This window comes from Cydia fagiglandana, chromosome 7 (genome assembly GCF_963556715.1).
Source record: "Cydia fagiglandana chromosome 7, ilCydFagi1.1, whole genome shotgun sequence".
Taxonomy (NCBI): Eukaryota; Metazoa; Arthropoda; class Insecta; order Lepidoptera; family Tortricidae; genus Cydia; species Cydia fagiglandana.
The window spans coordinates 18,531,876-18,553,270 of record NC_085938.1 but is presented as its reverse complement, the minus strand read 5'-3'; the positions used below and the strand labels follow the sequence as shown (position 1 = coordinate 18,553,270).

Here is a 21,395-nt window from a genome sequence, read left to right as displayed (position 1 = left end):
TGCTCGTCTCGCCAGCGGTATAAGAAGCACGAAGTTTAGTCTTATTTATCCGACCGCGGCGAATGTCTTTTAGATCAGTTTACGGTGGTTACCGTTTGAACGCCACGCCTACCGTGTCATCGTGAACCTTGGCGAAATGCACGAAGGTTTTATATTGGTCTGTAGCTGCGCGCGTCAGTTGATCACTTTGGCGGTCAAAAGTTTAAAATGAGAGCGTAACGTAACGGGCACGGCAACGGTTAGCTTCCTGTGACTCTTAAGATGGAATAAAACACAATCCTAATTTAATATATATTTATTTGTAAATTAACTTGTTCGAACTAACATAGCAATAAAGCTCAGTTTCCCTTCCACAGACCTTGCATCCACACCTTCACAAAATACCTGCCACTCTCCATTCTCTGAGCATTTCAAATACAGAACATCAAAATTATTAAACAATAACGGTGCATCTAAAACGCTAAATATAAAGCCAATCAAAATATGACTACAATTCCACTGACGCGGCCATTATACTTGAGGCAAACTCATTCATTGTGTAAGACCCGCTAGGCGGGTTCTCTATTCGTAGGCGTTTTTCGCTACATACGGGTTTTCAGTGTTATCGGCCACGCTCATAGCGCATTGGCACTAAATGTGTTAAGTCTAAGGTAATTGCATGCTTCGAATTCAACAGCTAAACGAAATGGCTGACCGATTACGTACAAAGTTGACATTTGACAATTCAGTGACTAAAAAACATGTACAGCGCCATCTGTTTAGGCTGTCAAACTAGGTGGCATGTTTTTTCTTAGACTTTTCTCTATCCTTCTAAAGCTCAAAGTCCTACGTATTTTCAAATGGAACATAGTTGTATTTTATTTTGTTTAGTAATGTTTTCAAACAAAAAAAAATCAACTCTATTTCCTGTGCTATAGGTTCAAATTTCACTGACATTTGGTTTTTTTTGTATGCCTGGGCCTTAGAAGGATATTACAATGGATAACTCTTTGCTAAAGGCGAGAACATTCCTCTATCAGTGAAATACGTTAATTCTACGTAGAGATTAGGTATTAGATACATTACACTCGAAATACGAGATATAGTAGGTTTTGTACAAGATAGGATTGGTGTTATACCTTACAAGCCGACAGTGGTAACTACTAGCATATGTACAGCGCGATAGACCGATCAACGAGGGATAAACATGTTGTTACAATTCGTACGTATTTATAAGCGGCAGCCCACTGTGACACACGATACGTACGAGCCACGAACAATTGAAAGTTCGAACGCGCGTCGTTGGATGGTATTTTTCATTTTAAAATGTACCATTACAGTTAGTGACCGTAAAACGGACGATCAAAGTCAAACCATATGAACAATATTAAAAAACTAAGTGCTTTTAGTGCAAAGGCCATTAAAATGATATGAGTAGCGTGATCGTGCGTCAAAGTAAGTCGCCGCCTTAACTATGTATAAGAATCACCATACTCGTTGATTGGAGTAGAATGCGAAACCATGTCGGTGAGTCTAAATTATCCACTATTATCCTACTGTGCATTTTTCGGTAATAGTGCGGGGTTTTATTAATTAGTAATACTAGCTAATATATAGGTAATATCTTGTATATAATATCGTAAGTGCGTCCTAATATTACATAAAACAGATGACGTTTCGGACTAGCATAAGGAACGTATTATGGTTAACCCGTTAGATTAGAACTGATATTTGTAAAATCATACAAAAAATAAAATTTGAATAGATTTATGTACAAACTGTCAAATGGCTACATTGAATAATGTAAATTTAAATTTAAATTAACACAGTGGAGACGATAAGCATTATTGCTTTAATTATAAAAATAAATAGTAAAACCTACATGTCTCGTTAATCTACATTAAATAAATAAATTAGAATTTATCTAACTATACTACCTAATCGTGGAGAGAATTACACCAAAATACTGAAGAGTAACAGAATGACAGAAAAAACAAAACCCGGTCGTTAATTTCGTTTTTAAAATAAAGCCTATGATTTAATACAATTTTGAACATAATATTCGGTGAAATGAAAATTCGCGGTCGCGTTTGGCCGATGTTTTGGCCTGAATTACATAAAACAGTAGATGTTCCACTTTCAAACGCACAGCATCCGAATTATTATTACGCGTATTTCGTCGAACCAAATTTTTATGTTTGTTTCTTGCGGTGAGCGAAGTAATTTCTGCTCGTTCGTATGCCTTGTCGAGTATATTGTAATTTACAACTTCAAGGTCATTTTGTAGCCAATTTTCGAAGGGTTAAAGAACATTATTGTTTGAAAGTGGCGCACCTACAGTCGAATAGATTCAACAAAGTTGACAACACGGTACGAGGTTGGTATTTATAACTCGCAGAACTCGTTGAGCAGACTCTTGAGTTCCTTGTTGTGGGCCGCCTTGGAGCCCGTGGCGGGTGACGCGGCGGTCGGGCGCCCGTTGTAACTGTAACAAATATGTTGAAGTTAAATGCATGCCATGTAAGGGAGTTGTTACATTTATCTTTTCGCTGGACACTTTGTGCCACCTTCCTACCAACGGCCACTTGCACCATCCCACTAAGAGCCGCCATACACGGACTGCTCGAGCAGTAACCCAGTGATCAACATACACGGACTGCTTTTGCAGCTTGACCGCATCATGAAATTTCACCGCGCAGCCAACCGCCCGAAGCAGTTGCAACTGCTTGAGCGGTTCGTGTATTGCGAATAACGATTTTGTATTGAAACTGCAGATCACCCAACAGCGACCGCTTGAAACTGTTGGCACTAACTGCTCAAAGCAGTCCGTGAATGGCGGCCCTAACCCGGCATTAATCGGTTAAACCGTTAACCTAGTGTCAAATTGTACTGGTACCATGGCAACTACAGGTTTAACCAGTTAACCCCGGGTTAGTGGAATGGTGCAAGTGGGCCTTAGAGGGAAAAGTAACACACTTTTCTCAGCAGCAGTAACAACCCCTTAACCTTTCGTATGTTCCTGTCAAAAAATTCCGTGAATCATTCAAAACTGTTTCAAGTTTAAAGTTTTTAACACGGACGAAATTATTAACAGTATTATTAAGACCAATATAGACCAGTAGGGACATCCATTAAGACCAATACGGCAGACCCGAAATGATCTGGGACAAAAGCCAGGAGAAAGAAGAAGAAGATTATTAAGACTATTTTTTTATCTGTACTTGACACATTGGGTAAGCAAGCATTATTAGTCCTAAGTTATATTCCGTAACACCCTTGGTAATAAAGAATTAAGCATTAGAATTTACACCTAAAGTGTGGACACGAAAAAATTTGGTCGTACATATTTTTTTGTAATTTCCTCAATAAAACGAAATTTAATGTAACTTTTTTTTTACTAATAATACATGTCAGAGGCTATAAAAATACAATACAAAAGTTACTCAAGTTTATGCGTGTGTATGACATTACGTACTTTAGACTTCACCTTCGTCATCATTCGCTGAACAACATAATCAGAAACTTCTTTACTAGCTTTTTGCCACTTCGCCTTAAAAGTTTTAACGTCTTTACAATCCGTTTTATACTTTTTTAGATTTTTTTTCACTATGGCCCAATATTTCTCAATGGGCCTCAGTTCTGGGCAATTGGGGGGATTTGCTTGTTTTGGTACTACGGTTACGTTATTATTTCTGTACCACTCCATGACAACCGCACTGTAATGGCATGTCGTCAAATCCGGCCAAAACAGTACAGAACCCGTATGTTGTTGGATGAAAGGCAGCAATCTCTTTTGCAGACACTCCTTCTTGTAAACTTCTCCATTGATTGTCCCAGAAGCCACGAAAGCTTTGCTCCTCTTACCGCAGGAGCATATCGCTTGCCAAATCATGTGACGTTTTGGGAATTTTGATAATTTAATTTTTTTATATTCATCAGGAATAGTTGCCTTATTTTTTGCCACATAAAACTGTTTCCCAGGTAACTGATTAAAATCAGCCTTGACGTATGTTTCGTCATCCATGACTAGGCAATCATATTTTGTCAGAAACTGGTCGTACAATTTTCTACAGCGTGATTTGACAGAATTTTCTTGTTTTTCTGACCTATTAGGTCTGACTACAGCTTTATAAGTCTTTAAACCTTCGTAACGTTTAATTTTCTGCACATACGATTTGGACACTTTCAACTTTTTTGCAACATCTCGGATAGATATGCCCGGATTTCTCGTAAAACACTCGACTACCTTCTTTGCCTTTTTTTTGTCCACAGGTCCACTTTTTCTACCGCTTCCTTGCTTCCGTTCCACAGTCAAGTCCTTTTTGAACTTAGAAAGTACCGATTGTACCGTCGATTTATTGATTTTCAGACACTTAGCAATGTCGTTTTGTGAAATGCCTAGATTTTCTTGAAACATGTTCACGATTTTTTTTCGTATTGCAAGTTCTTTGGACGGCATTCTTTTAATTACATCATATATTATAAAAATACCGAAACAGATTGATAGAATCGAGTATTGACAGTAAGGTTTGACATAATTTTTTTTGTTTTTAAAACAAATGAACGCCGACAGATCGCATTCAAACCGACCAGATTTTTTCATGTCCACACTTTAAATTCCTACACACACCAACATACATAAAAAAATACACGATTCAAGAGGCAAAGCAAAATAAATACGAAATATTTACTTAGCATCAGCAACAAACATCAAAAGCTAGCCAATTCTGTTTATAAATCAATTGTACAGAAACGTGGTAGGAGAGACGCAAACCGAGTAAGATTGAGATATCTTGAAATAAAATAAGAACGTGAGACGCAGGCGACGGTTGCAGGTGGACTTTATTATTTATTGTATAAGGCGAATTATATTCACATAATATATGAATTACCCGAAAAAATACGAAATAATGCAGCAAAGCCTCGTTGTTAAATCAGCACGTCGATTAACTGATGATCATATTTTTTTTATTACAGAATAATAAAAAAGCACTTATTTAATTTACAGAATTGCATTATTATCACGAAGTTAACCGGGCATATTTGTATTTGTAATGATAATGAAACACACATAAAAAGCTAAAGCAGACAACACCACACCATAAAGTTATTGATAGCTATCGTCAATAGTTAGCAAACAAATCACACAAGCATGCACACTAAACCAAGGATTCCCATTATTACTCGACCGCAATCAGAATACGATTCATGAGCACCGTTAGCACAACCTCGTCATCGTAGTGTAAGTGTGTAACTGTCCTAAGCCATGTAGAGGTGAAAAACATTCTGGTTAAGTCTGATTATGCAAAATGGTGCGCTGCACAGTCACTGTGTCATCGCCTGTCGATGGCGCGCGGCCGGACAGTTGCCCAAGCCAACTACCCCCTGAATTCTGTTTGCAACCACGGTTGGCAGCAGCCAGATGTGATGTTGTGTCAGTGTTTAAGGCTCACTTAATGGTGCGCGGCACAGTCTCAGTGTCATCGCCTGTAGGCGACGGCGCTCGGCCGAATAGTTGCTGTAGCCAGCTACCCCCTGAATTTCGTCTGCAACCAAGGTTGGCAGCAACCAGATGTGTGCTGATGTTGTGTCAGTGTGAGAGGCATGCGGAGATGAAAAGCGTGTCGGTTAAGCCTGGTTAGTCTGGCTCACCTAATGGTGCGCGGCACAGTCTCAGTGTCATCGCCTGTAGGCGGCGGCGCGCGGCCTAATAGTTGCCCTAGCCAGCTACCCCCTGAATTTCGTCTGCAACCAAGGTTGGCAGCAACCAGATGTGTGCTGATGTTGTGTCAGTGTGAGAGGCATGCGGAGATGGAAAGCGTGTCGGTTAAGCCTGGTTAGTCTGGCTCACCTAATGGTGCGCGGCACAGTCTCAGTGTCATCGCCTGTAGGCGGCGGCGCGCGGCCTAATAGTTGCCCTAGCCAGCTACCCCCTGAATTCTGTCTGCAACCAAGGTTGGCAGCAACCAGATGTGTGGTGAAGTTGTGTCAGTGTGAGAAGCATACGGAGATGAAAAGCGTGTCGGTTAAGCCTGGTTAGTCTGGCTCACCTAATGGTGCGCGGCACAGTCTCAGTGTCATCGCCTGTAGGCGGCGGCGCGCGGCCGAATAGTTGCTGTAGCCAGCTACCCCCTGACTTTCGTCTGCAACCAAGGTTGGCAGCACCCAGATGTGTGGTGATGTTGTCAGTGTGAGAGGCATGCGGAAATGGAAAGCGTGTCGGTTAAGCCTGGTTAGTCTGGCTCACCTAATGGTGCGCGGCACAGTCTCTGTGTCATCGCCTGTAGGCGGCGGCGCGCGGCCGAATAGTTGCCCTAGCCAGCTACCCCCTGAATTCTGTCTGCAACCAAGGTTGGCAGCACCCAGATGTGTGGTGATGTTGTCAGTGTGAGAGGCATGCGGAAATGAAAAGCGTTTCGGTTAAGCCTGGTTAGTCTGGCTCACCTAATGGTGCGCGGCACAGTCTCAGTGTCATCGCCTGTAGGCGGCGGCGCGCGGCCGAATAGTTGCCCTAGCCAGCTACCCCCTGAATTCTGTCTGCAACCAAGGTTGGCAGCACCCAGATGTGTGGTGATGTTGTCAGTGTGAGAGGCATGCGGAAATGGAAAGCGTGTCGGTTAAGCCTGGTTAGTCTGGCTCACCTAATGGTGCGCGGCACAGTCTCTGTGTCATCGCCTGTAGGCGGCGGCGCGCGGCCGAATAGTTGCCCTAGCCAGCTACCCCCTGACTTTCGTCTGCAACCAACCGAGTTAGGCATGAGGTTAGTAGCTCCCACATGAGTCATGGGTGGCTATGAACAGAGAACACTAGGTATGAATATTTAGGAATATAGACTGAAATACTAAGACATGACAAACATTTAAATTTGAAAGTACTACTTATTGAAAAGTATTAATAATAAGTACTACTAATAAAACTGCAGATTTATGCACGCGTCCTTAGTTTTCCTTAGTGTATTGATTAGCAGTAAAAAAAAAATTTAAAAACTGCAAAGGGCTGACAATGTCTGAATCTGGTATGCAAGAAATTTATATTTAAGACACAAATATTTATACCGATTGAATCTTTAAAATTCCTCAATTAAAACCCAAATCAACATACAAATGAATTCGAAAAAGTCTTTACAGTATGACAAACATATTCTCTTAAAAAAATATCCTGATAGGTTATTATTAAAATACTCAAGTTTTTTACGTTCAATTTATGTATTTTAAAGTGTGTTCATTGTTCATACGCCTACATAGATAGATGATAATAATAATGTCAATAGCGTTTCCAAAATAGCGCGACCAAGCAATGCAATAAAAAGCCCAGTGTAATCATGCCTAACATGCAAATTATTTTAACCTGTACAGTCAAGGTAAAAAAAATGTATTTACGAAAATACGATACATAGATCTTTACGACCTTGACTATGTCTCGCATTTCATAAAATTGCGTATACAACTTAGCATATCCACAGTAAACAAATACTTATTTATTAAATCAAATGTATAGATATGTACATTATTTTCATGCAATTAAGTTTACCTTAAAAAAAAAATTGAAATTAGTAATCAATGGATATACTAAGCACGACAGCTTCGCTCAATCACACAACACTACTTCATAATTTGTGTCATTCTCAAAAAAGGGGATCTTCGTCAAGGCATTATTAACCATGTTCCATGCCAAGTTCGCAAACACACTAAATTCCCTTTTCTGTGAGACAGACACATTTAATACAATTTAGTCAACCAAAGCATCATCAACAAGTACGCGGTTACTGTAATATGTTTATATTTGTATTGCAACACATTAAAATGGCCAAATGTAATTCAATTATACCGCGGTGATTACATATTCCAATATCAAATTAAGCGGTTGTATTATGTCCCGTGTTTTATATAAAAACCGACCGCATGTAATATGACTATTTTAACGGTTTGTTTATTGCTCAGCCCCAATTATTACCTACTAGCAACCCGCCCTGGCTTCGCACGAAATTCACAAAACCTTAACAAATTGGGGTCCCTTTGTTTCCCATAAAGTTTTAAGTCATAATGTATTGTTTGTCATATTATCGTTAGTCATAAAACTGAAACCGCTAACTTTTCAGGATTTTCGTAAGGTTATTCTATAGATGGGTTAGGTTAGGTTAGGTTTGTTTTATGGCAATCCTGAAAAGTTACGCGTTTCTGAGAAAAACCAATTATGACTAACGGAAATTCGGACAAACAATACATTATGACTTAAAACTATTTGGGAAACAATAGAGACCCTAACAAAATATATACTACCTAAACCTCTCTCGATAATCACTCTCTTGATAGGTGAAAACCGCATACAGCACGACGTAAGTATAAGTTACGGGTAACGGATTGACCGAATCCGTAACTCTACGCTGCGCTCAAAAAGGCGCATTACCAGTGGGGAGACACTCCTGACTTCGGTCGAACTCGGCTCCGTTCGGCTCAGCATTGCTCCGAGCAATTATTAGGGTTGGCACCACTTGACTTCACTTTGCGTGTACGACCACAGTTAAGATAATCACTTGAATGTTGACAACCCTAAATTGCCGAAAGGGATAGCATGATTTGACCCTGAACCGCTGTCAAACTTCGGGTTTGTACGAAGCGTCCATTCTGTACGGTAGTACTATTATTTCTTCTGTGGCATTACGGATGTTGGAACTAACACCGCCAAGCTGAAATGGGACTGGGCCGGCCATGTCTGCCGCATGCACCCTCAGAGGTGGGCCAAAATAACCACGGTATGGGTGCCGCAAGGCGGGCGAGATGGCGGGATGACCTGGACGCATATCTTAACGAATGGGCGGAGATTGCTCAAAACCGAGCCGAATGGAAATAGAGTGTCGAGGCCTTTGCCCAGCAGTGGGACACCGTATAGGCTCATAATAGTTACTTACGCTGGTGTGTTTACCTGATAAGAACAGCATATGGTCTATTTTTGGTCTGTTACTTGTTGTCGCAGTTAGTACGTGGTTATTTTTAATGGTGTACATCAGAGTGGTGGTACCTGATCTGGCGTTGTACTCTGGTAGGGCGCGGAGGTGTATTAATAGTTTATACTTGGTCAAGCAGATCTTGTCAGTAGAAAAACAAACTTGAAAAATGTAGACGCGAAGGGATATCGTTTCAGAAAATTTTAATTTCGCGCCTTTTTCTACTGACAAGATTTGCTTGCCCAAGTATATTTCTTTTTTTTATGGTGTACATAAATATGGCGGTACCTGATCGTGCGCTGGTTCTGCAGCAGGGTGCGGAAGCGGGGCTCGATGTAGCTCCAGGAGCCCATGTTCTTGTGTTCTTCCTGGGACCAGACCAGCTGCGCGTTGCAGTACTTGGCGGCCTCCGCCTTGATCAGGTCGTATGGGAACGGCGAGATTTGCTCCAGCCTGCGAAAAGATCACACATTTAAGTAGGGTTCCTAATTAGTTTATTAGTCTTAGTCCATCTTAAGGTGGTATTCCACCTGTCCAATGTCATTGCGTCTCACTCTCTCATTAAGCAAAATGTGAGGCGCAATACACATTGGACAAAGATATTATTAATAACAGATGGAATACCACCTTTATTGTCGGCTCTATTAGGCCTGTAAATTAGTAGGTAATTCCACGAAAATGTAACGCGAAACACGATTTTAACGCGTGTTTATTCAATATCGCATAGTCTTGAAATGGATTGACTCTAAATTTTACGGTTTTTCGGATAACCTAGGTCTCCATTTTTAATCACTAACAGTTACATGAGTAGCGGTAACGATGGCCTAGTGCTTAGGCTTGTGTGGTGATCTCGTTGTCTTCATGAACGCTTTAAAACTAGAGAGTCTGTCTTATTTGTTTGTCTTGTTTGATGGTCCTGGGTTCGAATCCCGGTAAGGACATTTGTTTCTGAGTCATGGATGTTTTCTATGTATTTAAGTATCTGTATCTTATATATATATCGTTTTCTGAGTACCCACAACACAAGCCTTCTTTAGCTTACCGTGGGACTTAGTCAATTTGTGTAAGAATGTCCCTATAATATTTATTTATTTATTTGTGGTGCAAATATATTTACCTGCAGATAGCAATGTCGTTTTCGAGTCCCTTCTCACGGCGCTCCTTAATCAGATCGTAGTACACGCGGCCGGTGCAGAAGGCCAGCTTCTTAACGCCGCTAGCGTTCTTTGAAGCGGGACCTTCCTCTGGAATCACCCTGTAGAAAAAAAGACATTTAGGAGAATGGAATACAAAGTGATAAAAAGAATCAGCAATCTTTTTTGTCAGTTTTACTTCTGAAGTAGTCTCCTTCATATTGAAGCTTGCATTCTGAGTGACGTAGAAACTTGGACAAGATGGGTTTGGGAAAAAGATCTGTCGCAGGAACAAGTTCCTTATAAAGCTGGTCTCCTTTTGGTCTCCTGGATAAATAGTAAAGATGTGCAAAACGCTTCACTACGTTGAAAGATTGATTAATATCTTTCGATCGCGGTGATATATATCACTCCTTTCGCTCAGTGGATTTGTAGACTAAAGATATTGTTCACGACTGAGTAAAGAGAGATGTCAATCAATCAGATACACACAGCCATTGTGCGACCAAGATGGTGAATCACGCGATACGATCCCGCCAGGTTTTCCCGACACCCTCCGAATTTCCGAGCTTCTGAACCGCTCCGAATCCTATTCGCATCGTCTCATTCGCTCACTCGCTCGTCACGCTCAGGCGGCTAATTTGAATAGTGAGTGGGAAAGAGCGAGCAAGGAACACTGAGAGACTGACTCACTAAGTGAGTTAAATCATTAGTGAGTTGAAGAGTGAGTTCAATCAAAAGATATAGTTCATTTAAATCACTCACTCGTGACTGACACACGTCTAATCAATAGCTGTATGAGCAAATACCTCCTGAAGCTGGTGCCCTCCTTCATGTCATCGAAGGAGCTCTTGCACTCGGGGTGGCGGAGCAGGGACTTGGGCGTCATGATGATGAGGGGCTTGCGGAACGGCAGCGCGATCTGACGCCGCAAGATGTGGAACAGGGAGGCTGGGGTCGAGCAGTTGGCTACGATCCAGTTGCAGTCGTGGAGTTGGCGAACTGTAAACAAAGTTAAGTTTGTTTATCATGAGATCAGTAAAATAAAGTCGATTTTTAAGAAATAAATACTTTTGTCATAAAAAAATAGGTGGTGTCGCTGCAATAGGATAATGGTATGACTTCAAGCTACATCCAAGAGCACACGAGAGGTAGGACAAGAAAAGTTAATCTGGAGCAACTGGGAAAAGGCCACAGCCATAATAGCACTATTATTTAATCTATGCCAGTATACGGGCATTTTCATTTAACTGTGTATCATCAACGGCAAAATAAACACGTCCATACATTGTTGGGACGTCTTGTGGTGTTGTATTCCTGATGGTAAAGAAGGTTCCTAAACGTCCATACCTTATTTTTTTCAATTTAAGTACTACAAATCCGCAAGAAAAAATGCCCGCGGTTTCAAATTTCCATTTTTGCGAGCGTCTGTGAGTATTTTTTTCTTTTTTTTTACGTTTTAACTTACCTTCGTAGTCGTTGCTCTCGGGCGGCATGTAGTCGGGGTCGTCGGAGCTCATCTGCAGGAAGCGCTCCAGGCGCGCCGACGAGTGCTCGGGGCCCTGCGCAAAACCACTTTTACGTCGACTTTTTACATTTTTAAACGAGTTATGCTATACATGTTTATGCCCTATGAAAATTCTTGTGCTTCTTAGAAAGTTCTTTTAGGAAAGACAATTTAGAATAGAGGCAGATAGTCAAAGAAAATTTTGTAGTCACTGTATATTTGCTGCCATCTTTCGACACACGACCTTTTCGAGCGATGGCGCCATACTTTTGGCCTATGCTCGTGTGTATGGCGACACTTTTGATATTTAACAAATTTAACACATATCAGTGAACGAACAAGGATCAAAGTGAAATTGCGTTCTAAAAAAGTTTTAATCGTGTGACGAAAGATGGTAGTAAATTTACTGTGACTACAAAATTTACTTTGACAACTCGTTTAACTAGGCGAGAATCGTATCAAATCTTGTGATAAATCCACGGTTCTTGTGATAAGGTGTAACAATGCGCGGGCGCAGCACGGTTCCATTTTTATCGACAATCACTATGCGCGTCCCTTTCGCACTTACATACTTGTTAGAACGTGACAGGCATGGTGACAAGGGATAAAAACGCGACCGTTCTACGCCGCCTGGTGAGCCTTAACGGACTTCTGTGTCAAATCAAACCTATGGAATACCCCCTATTCCATCTGTCCAATATCTTTGTCCAAATTGTATTTGCGTCTCACATTTTGCTTAGGGAGAGAGTGAGACGCAATGCACATTGGACCAAGAAATCGGACATGTGGAATACAAACCTACGACACATCGGGACTGTCCTGAGATGACCGGCTCCGTGGCTGTTGTAGTAGTAGTAGTAATCACTTTATTGCACACAACACACTCTCTCTCACTTCTTTTTCCACTTCACTTTCACTTTTTTTTTGTTGTCTCTGTCACTCACCATGCCCTCCATGCCGTGCGGTTGCAACAGCACGATGCCAGACTGGCGGACCCACTTGGCCTGTCCGGACGAGATGAACTGGTCGATGATGCACTGGGCCACGTTGTTGAAGTCGCCGAACTGCGCCTCCCATAGGACCAGGGCGTTGGGGTTGGTCACGGAGTAGCCTACTTCGAAGCCGAGCACACCTGCAAGAAAGAAATGACTTTCACTAAAGAAAACTTCACAAAACGCTCTAACAGGGTCGTTTTATAGTAATGACTTTCCATTTCAGCAATGGGGCTTTCTAAGAGCAAATGCCTCGTACATTACTACAGTTATTTTTTGATTTTCGTCAGCAGTTCCACGAATCAGCAAAGAGTGCTTGTCAGCCTGTGCAGTCACGAATTCTAATTACATGTATATACGTAAAATATTTGGTTTCTTCAAGATTCTATCATCAAATCCTGACCAGATTACGGAGTACACTAGTAGTACTTTCAAAAAGAAAAATAATTCTAAAATTGGTTCCGCAGGTTCTTTGATAAATTGGGGATCATAGGTAGTATATAATAACAAAAGATATTAAGATCGCGATGAATCGAAGTTTATTTTTCACCCAAAAAAAGACACATTCCTAACAGGGGCTGACGCGGTAAATTCTTGGAAAAAGGAAGACGGCTCGCCCTCGAATCACCTAGAGATGCATATAGTCGCCGCACAGGACCGTGACCAATTGAAATTTCTTCTGAGAGGATATTCCTATGAGGAATAAAAAGACTATATCATAATTTTCTAAAATTAATACAACTGACCGTATTCAGATAGGGAGCTGTTACACACGGTGTAGGGCGCCTGGTCGGGGTAGAGGTGCGCCAGCGGGCAGTACGTCGCCTTGTCCACCTTCTGGTGGTGGAGCACGTGGTGCCTGCGAACAAATCACACGGTTCAAATATAATGCGGTAAACTATGGACGGGGCCGCATTGCTCGCAGAACCGATGGCCGATGAGGCAGAAAGATTCTCGAGTGGCGACCATGTACCGAAATATTTGGGAAGGCCCCAGACTAGCTAGATAGACCGATGATTAGGTTAAGGTCGCGGGAAACCGTTGGTTGAGGGCAGCCATTGACCGTTCGTTGTGAAGATCGTTGGGGGAAGCCTCCAGCAGTGTACGTCTTTCGGCTGAGATGATGATGATGATGATGATGAAACCTTTTATTCTTATCCTGTACGGTAACAGAACGGTAAGACTTCCCCGCACACCATTTTAAAATTTCCGCGAAAAACCCTAGTCATATGGTTAGGGTGGTATTCTACCTGTCCAATGTCAGTGCGTCTCACTCTCTCATTAAGCAAAATGTGAGACGAAATACACATTGGACAAAGAAATTGGACAGATGGAATACCACCTCCCTTAAACCGGCTTAATCGATTGGTCCGAATCCGAACTCACCTATGCGAGAACGTGCCACGCTCTACATCCTCTCCGGACAGCCTGACGTGGATACCCTCCTTCAAGAGGGAACCGAAAGCCATGGCCTCAGCCAGAGCCCAGTCGACGGTTCGGTTCTCGACCATCTCCATACGAGACTTGAGGATACGGAGCAGACCCTTGTGGATCTCGAACTCGGCCGCATTCGGGGGAGGCGCAGAGAAACGCTTGCCGATGTGGACGAGGGTCTCCTCTACAACGCCGGTCGGGGACATCTGCGGAGAATATTATTAGTTAGTAAACGATATTGAATTGTTATTGTCTTGAAGAAAATAGTGGGCACATAAAATTAAACTACGTGTCGTGCGAAATCAACGCCTATTCTATTCTAACTATTTTACAATTTCGTTCAAATACGACTTTGGTCTAAAAAAAAAGAAGAGAACGAATAAAAGGACGATGATATTTACTTTAAGGGGGTCCTTGCCCTCGAAGAAGCCGGACCAGGGCGAGTCGAGCCAGTCCTTGTACTTGATGTGGGTCTCCTGCTTGGCCTGGTTGTACGCGTCCTCGCAGATCTTCTCGTATTTGTCGCGGACGTCCTTCACCTCTTCGGCGGTCACGACGCCTTCGGCGATCAGCTGGGCGGCGTACTTGTCCAGCACTGAGAATAGAAAAACAATCAACATACACTTAAACTATCTGTAATATCTCATGGTTCAATTGTTTCATGAATAAAATGTATGATTTCAGTCGAATACCGTTTGGGCTGCGAAGCACTTCCATACTGGGATACAGAGGTACGGAAATATGGAACCTCCCCGTGGACTTGGAAGTGCTTCTGTAGCACTTTTTTTATTATTTTGTCATATATGCTTGAAATGACTTCGTTATTTTAGCATCAGAAAGAAACTACAAGAGTCACAGCAAATATGTAACAATTATATAGCATATATTTTCATTTACATTCTTTAGGTTTCATAATAGTTACTATTTTATTAGCGTTTTTCAATAAAAAGACACGTCAAGACCGTGTAGTCTTTCCTAATGCTAAAAAACGAGTTGTAGTAAGTACTACTCGGCGCGAGTTAATAATGATAGTGGAATGGTAACAGGGGTTGTTTTCTTACCAGGCTTAGTGTTCCTAATCTTCTGGTACATGAGTGGCTGCGTGAACATGGGCTCGTCGACCTCGTTGTGGCCGTTGCGGCGGTAGCTGACGATGTCGATGACCACGTCCTTGTGGAAGGTGGCGCGCCACTCGGCGGTCACGTTACACACGTGCATGACGGCTTCAGGGTTGTCGCCGTTCACGTGGAAGATCGGGGCGTTCACTGCGATAGTGGAATGGTAACAGGGGTTGTTTTCTTACCAGGCTTAGTGTTCCTGATCTTCTGGTACATGAGTGGCTGCGTGAACATGGGCTCGTCGACCTCGTTGTGGCCGTTGCGGCGGTAGCTGACGATGTCGATGACCACGTCCTTGTGGAAGGTGGCGCGCCACTCGGCGGCCACGTTACACACGTGCATGACCGCTTCAGGGTTGTCGCCGTTCACGTGGAAGATCGGGGCGTTCACTACGCGGGCCACGTCTGAAAACATTTTATATTTAGTCACGCAGTCAAAACGATAGGAAATAAAATAATTAGAAAGTCAAGATTATAGTTATTCGTTTATTTTATTTCTTAATTTTGAACTTTATTGCAGATCAACATAGGTACAAATGGCGGACTTAATGCCTCATGGCATTCTCTACCAGTCAACCATGCGGCCAAAAAGAAAAATGTTAAGGTGGGTGCAGTGAGAAGCTATACGAATTAAGTACGAGACTGCACTGCTTGGTAGTGTGTAGTAGATTTTACAGCCAATGCGAACCACCGGTCAGACGATAAGTTCCTTTTTCACAACCGACCATCTGAGCATTTTTGCCAATATATGAAAAATTTCAGACACCCCAGGTCATTAATTTATTTCTAGGAAAATTTGTCTTATAGAGGAAAGACTTACAATTTTCTACGTACCAAGACCATACATAAGCGAAATGATTACAAAATAAGCACTCTATGAAATTCAATAAATAGTTTCAAATACCGCGCCCTGCCCGCTGTACCATAGGATGGACATACCTGTGCAGTAGGCGGAGGAGCGCGAGTGGCGAGGGTCGGTGGTGAAGCCGATCTGGATGTTGGCAACGATGTGAATGGTGCCGTGCGTGGTGTAGGCGGGCAGGTCCGACAAGTGCATGGTCTCGAACACCACGCCCTGCCTGCTGTACCATAGGATGGACATACCTGTGCAGTAGGCGGAGGAGCGCGAGTGGCGAGGGTCGGTGGTGAAGCCGATCTGGTTGTTGGCCACTATGTGGATGGTGCCGTGCGTGGTGTAGGTGGGCAGGTCCGACAAGTGCATGGTCTCGAACACCACGCCCTGCCCGCTGTACCATAGGATGGACATACCTGTGCAGTAGGCGGAGGAGCGCGAGTGACGAGGGTCGGTGGTGAAGCCGATCTGGTTGTTGGCCACTATGTGGACGGTGCCGTGCGTGGTGTAGGCGGGCAGGTCCGACAAGTGCATGGTCTCGAACACCACGCCCTGCCTGCTGTGCCATAGGATGGACATACCTGTGCAGTAGGCGGAGGAGCGCGAGTGGCGAGGGTCGGTGGTGAAGCCGATCTGGTTGTTGGCCACTATGTGGACGGTGCCGTGAGTGGTGTAGGCGGGCAGGTCCGACAAGTGCATGGTCTCGAACACCACGCCCTGCCTGTTGTGCCATAGGATGGACATACCTGTGCAGTAAGCGGAGGAGCGCGAGTGGCGAGGGTCGGTGGTGAAGCCGATCTGGTTGTTGGCCACTATGTGGACGGTGCCGTGCGTGGTGTAGGCAGGCAGGTCCGACAAGTGCATGGTTTCAAACACCACACCCTGTCCGGCGAAGGCTGCGTCGCCGTGGAGTAGGATGGACATCACCTGTAGAAAAACAAATACATTGAAGAATGTTTTTTTTAAGCACTGGATTCGAACGAAAAATTCACCTTATTTGTGTTATTTCTAGTCGGGATCGCGAGCCATCTTCATTCTAATAGGAGAAGAAAAGTGCCAAAAGTAAGAAAGTATATGGGGAAATGGTAGCACAATAGGGAAAAAACTCTGGAACATTATTTTAATCCGATTAGGTTCGAAAGAGCTCGTGATTCTGAGTAGAGATAACACAAAATTTATTAAAAATTACAAAATATATAAAAGTGGCATTTTTTTAAGGAATGCTCCTTTATCTGTGTTATAGTTAATAATTATTATCAGTAAATTATATCATTTATCCTGAGAGGGTTTAATCACAGACAAATCTTGAGTCCACTTATGATTAGATTTGAAGATGTCTAGACAAGTTATTAAAAGCAAGAAGTCAATGGAATTATAAGGGGCTATTCATAAATTACTTCATTTCAAATTGGGGGGGGGGGGATCTGGACATCGGATGATGGTAACATGACGTAGGAGGAAACGAGGTCATTCTAATCATGATTTTTGGATGATTTTAGGAGGGGGGGGGGGGGTCAAAAATCGACAAAAATCGATGACGTAATTTATGGACAGCCCCTAAGTGGTTATTGCTACTTTTCCTCGCAGTATCTGCTAATCACCAAGTAAACCTATCTTATAATTATAACATCACTTGGTCTCAATGATTTAACATCTAATATCTTGAGAAGGGGGAAGGAAGATCATGTGAATCATATTGCTATGAAGATAAGATTTACCTTCTTGCCCTCGTTATCGCCACGGTAGAACTGCTCAGCGCGAGTCTTGCCCTACACGACAGGGTCGACGGCCTCGAGATGGAACGGGCTGGCAGTTCCAAAGATCATTCCTAAACTCGACCATATTACAAAAGACATAAAGATGTTATATCTACCTTCATGGTCTGGTTATCGCCATGGTAGAACTGCTCAGTGCGAATCTTGCCCTGCACGACGGGATCGACGGCCTCGAGATGGAACGGGCTGGCAGTTCCAAAGATCATTCCTAAACTCACCCGTACTGCGAAAGAAATAAAGATGTTATTTCTACCTTCATGCCCTGGTTATTGGTTATCGCCACGGTAGAACTGCTCAGCGCGAATCTTGCCCTGCTCGACGGGGTCGACGGCCTCGAGATGGAACGGGTTGGCAGTTCCGAAAGATCATTTCTAATCTCAACCGTATTGCAAAAGAAATAAAGATGTTATTTCTACCTTCATGGCCTGGTTATCGCCATGGTAGAACTGCTCAGCACGAGTCTTGCCCTGTACGACGGCCTCGAGATGGGACGGGTCAGCGTAAATCACTCAATTAAAGCGTAAATATACGGAAAAGCGGGAGTACAACGTTTATCACCTGCGAAACCTATGATTTCAATCACATACCTTTTAGTCTGCAAAACGCGCCCAAGTGAGTTCCTAAACTGAACCATATTACTTTGGAGATAAGATATAATTTACCTTCTTGCCCTCGTTATCGCCACGGTAGAACTGCTCAGCGCGAGTCTTGCCCTGCACGACGGGGTCGACGGCCTCGAGATGGGAGGGGTTGGCGCAGACGGCGAGGCGGATGTTCTTGTTCGTGACGCGGTTCAGGCGCTCGATGTACGTTCCCAAGTGGTATTTGACGTCACCGGAGCCCTATGAGAAGAAAAAATATGAGCATTATAGATGGTCAAGCAAATCTAGTCCGTAGAAAAATGCGCGATATTCAAATTTTCTATGAGACGATATCCCTTCGCGCCTACATTTTTCAAATTTGCCGTCTTTTTCTACTGACAGGATCTGCTTGACCAACTATATGTTATTAGTACATTACGATACGGGTGCGAAAAAGTAGGAAATTCACAACGAGTTGCGATAAATTAAAACACGGCCGAAGGAAGTGTTTCAAATCGACATGAGTTGCCAATATACAATTAACAGGCAGATACACAAGTGATCTTATTAGGTTTTTGTTTTCCTTTTGTGATACGGAACCCTAAAATATATCAATATTATAATCAGTCAGCGAAATGATTACTTACATCATCTTCGGCTTCGAGACCAGCGAACTGGGTGAACAGCTGATGCAGAGGTTTGCGGCATACGTTCGCCAATACATTGAGGCGACCTGCGGAAAGGAGAGTAAAGGTAACTACGAAGTTTAGTAACCGTTTATCAAGAGATGACCCGTATGCCACCAAAGTGGAGTTAAACAAAAATTGGTCTGGAAACCAAGACTAATAACAGCAAAAGTACACGTACATAACACACACAATACTTATAAAATAAATTAAAAAAAAACTTAATAAAAAAGGGGGCGGGCGCGGACAAGTTACGCTAAATAAAACAACTGATCGAATGGTCTTCAAGTGGAATTGCAAAAAAAAAACAAATACGTAAACAATGGCCGATTCAAACAAACAAACAAACAAACAAACAACAATTGTCAATTAAGCAACTGGTCCTTGAATTTAGTATTGTTACCCAAATGACCCGTGTAACCTACTATTATATCAAGTAACATGTGTCAGAATCACGGGTCTAAATATGACCCGGTTAGTACTGCTACGTTTTTTGCAAGTCACACTCATAATTGACTCTTATCACTGAGCATGACAGTTGATTACTTATAGATGAAAAATAAGCATCAAACCATCTCATTTTTTTTTTCACTTCTCTTTCGATCACTTTTGATCGTAGAGCTCAATCCGCTTTACATATCTATCACAATATGGTTTCGGGTTCGAATCCTGGTAAGGGCATTTATTGACGACCGGTCTGGCCTAGTGGGTAGTGACCCTGCCTATGAAGCCGATGGTCCCGGGTTCGAATCCTGGTAAGGGCATTTATTTGTATGATGATACAGATATTTGTTCTGAGTCATGGTTGTTTTCTATGTATTTAAGTATTTATATATTATAAAAATTTTACCTTCCAATAAAATTATTATTATGTTTCCTATCCACATCGGATATCTTCATTGAGAGAGTAACGCGATCGTTGACCAATGATGCCGCTAGCGTCTATGTAGTCGCTCCGCCCCACGCCGTGACGTAGTTCCGCTTCCACTTCCTGCGAACCGTTGCTCGCTTCCCGCTACTCGCCACCGCCATGTCATTGTTGAGGAGAAGTACCGTCGGCATAAAAGTAGCCTAGTAGCCTGCCAGGAAGGCATTACTCAGATATCCGATGTGGATAGGAAACATAATAATAATTTTATTGGAAGGTAAAATTTTTATATTATGTGTTCCGTACTCCACATCGGATATCTTCATTGAGACCTGTTTATTATCTCCTGGTGGCGAGTTAGCGGGCGCGCAAGCGATAGGGCTACACCTACTGTCATAGAACTCAGAGAAAGAATAAATATGTATACACCATATTGCAACCCATGAAATCACAGTGACTCGTTATAATGTGAATTACAGGAAATTGAGAATTGAAATTGTAATCTCAGGTCGAATCTGACGTTAAACTGGTTTAAGAGAATTCTCATTCGAAATCGCATCCGATCCGCAGAATCTCGGCGAGTCATGTTCCCAATTAACATAAGCGAAAATATCGCTTTCCAGCCAATTTAGTTATTAAGTACATCGTGGATCAAAAGCAATCGTAGGCGAGGCCGGCTTGGATGAGACTGTGGCTGAAAGAAATAAGCGAAGTGTCCCCTAACATTTTGTGTAATTCTCGCAAGGTGACGTACCCAGACTACCTACTTATACTGGGTCTATACTTTATTCCGGAGCTTCTAAGAGTCCCGTCGGTAAGACACGTTATCTGGTTTAGAGCCGAATTTCGGACACAAAATAATAGCGTTAAAGTTATCTATGTAATTGCCCGGCCTACAGTGTAGTAGAGTAAGGTCATTGACCCTGCGGCCTGATGCTAACAGCAAAAGTGCGGCAGCTATTCTATCGTACTTCTTCTAACGTACCTAACGTTGTAGGGCTATTTAAATTAGGGCAAGTAGATGTCTCGCGTCCCAAGCTGGTGCTTTGGGAGGCGCTGGTCTCGCTATTAATGGCGTTGGAAGAAGGCATAGTGTCCGATAGTGGTTCATACACAGCACTTGTGAGAGGCTTATGAACGAGTATCGTTCTGAAAGCTAACATGGATAATAGAAATAGACGTCTGAGATAGCTCGCTACTTCACTGGATAGAGGTACCTGGCAGTTGATCTTATTTTTGATGCACCATAAAGACCGTTTCTACATTGTGGCCGTACATGCAGCCTAGACAAGGGGACGATCTAGGGGCTCCCGTTACTGTTTTCTATACAAACACAGTACCGCAATCGGGAATATCCGGTTCTTCTATATTAGTGAGACAGTGACAGTTGCGTTTCGTTCGCTACGTAGCGTTAAACCTTGGCATGTTATATGCATGCGCCAGTCACGCCAGTAGCGGACGTCACTCCTGATCCCGCCAGCTCGGTGTTGGAGCGTCCTATCTGACAGGAGCTACGCCTCATTCTT

General features: G+C 42.8%; 1 protein-coding gene across 5 annotated transcripts in view; it reads right to left on the bottom strand.

The window, feature by feature from the left end:
* Positions 1-282: 282 nt before the first annotated feature.
* The window catches only part of LOC134666091 (2-oxoglutarate dehydrogenase complex component E1), a 61,442-nt gene continuing 40,329 nt past the window's right edge, over positions 283-21,395 (bottom strand). For 4 of the 5 annotated variants that reach the window (XM_063523236.1, XM_063523233.1, XM_063523237.1 and 1 more), the window contains exons 10-22: positions 18,963-19,048; positions 18,397-18,576; positions 16,706-16,886; positions 15,293-15,511; positions 14,391-14,584; positions 13,942-14,195; positions 13,302-13,414; positions 12,508-12,695; positions 11,525-11,618; positions 10,866-11,058; positions 10,041-10,178; positions 9,212-9,376; positions 283-2,464 (exon numbers count right to left, since the gene is read on the bottom strand). In XM_063523236.1, coding sequence (XP_063379306.1) covers positions 2,365-2,464; positions 9,212-9,376; positions 10,041-10,178; positions 10,866-11,058; positions 11,525-11,618; positions 12,508-12,695; positions 13,302-13,414; positions 13,942-14,195; positions 14,391-14,584; positions 15,293-15,511; positions 16,706-16,886; positions 18,397-18,576; positions 18,963-19,048 — 2,105 coding nt within the window. In that variant the 3' untranslated portion in view covers positions 283-2,364. Of the gene's footprint in view, positions 2,465-6,601; positions 6,714-9,211; positions 9,377-10,040; positions 10,179-10,865; positions 11,059-11,524; positions 11,619-12,507; positions 12,696-13,301; positions 13,415-13,941; positions 14,196-14,390; positions 14,585-15,292; positions 15,512-16,705; positions 16,887-18,396; positions 18,577-18,962; positions 19,049-21,395 lie in introns of those variants that run through there. The other variant, XM_063523235.1, reaches the window with a different exon arrangement.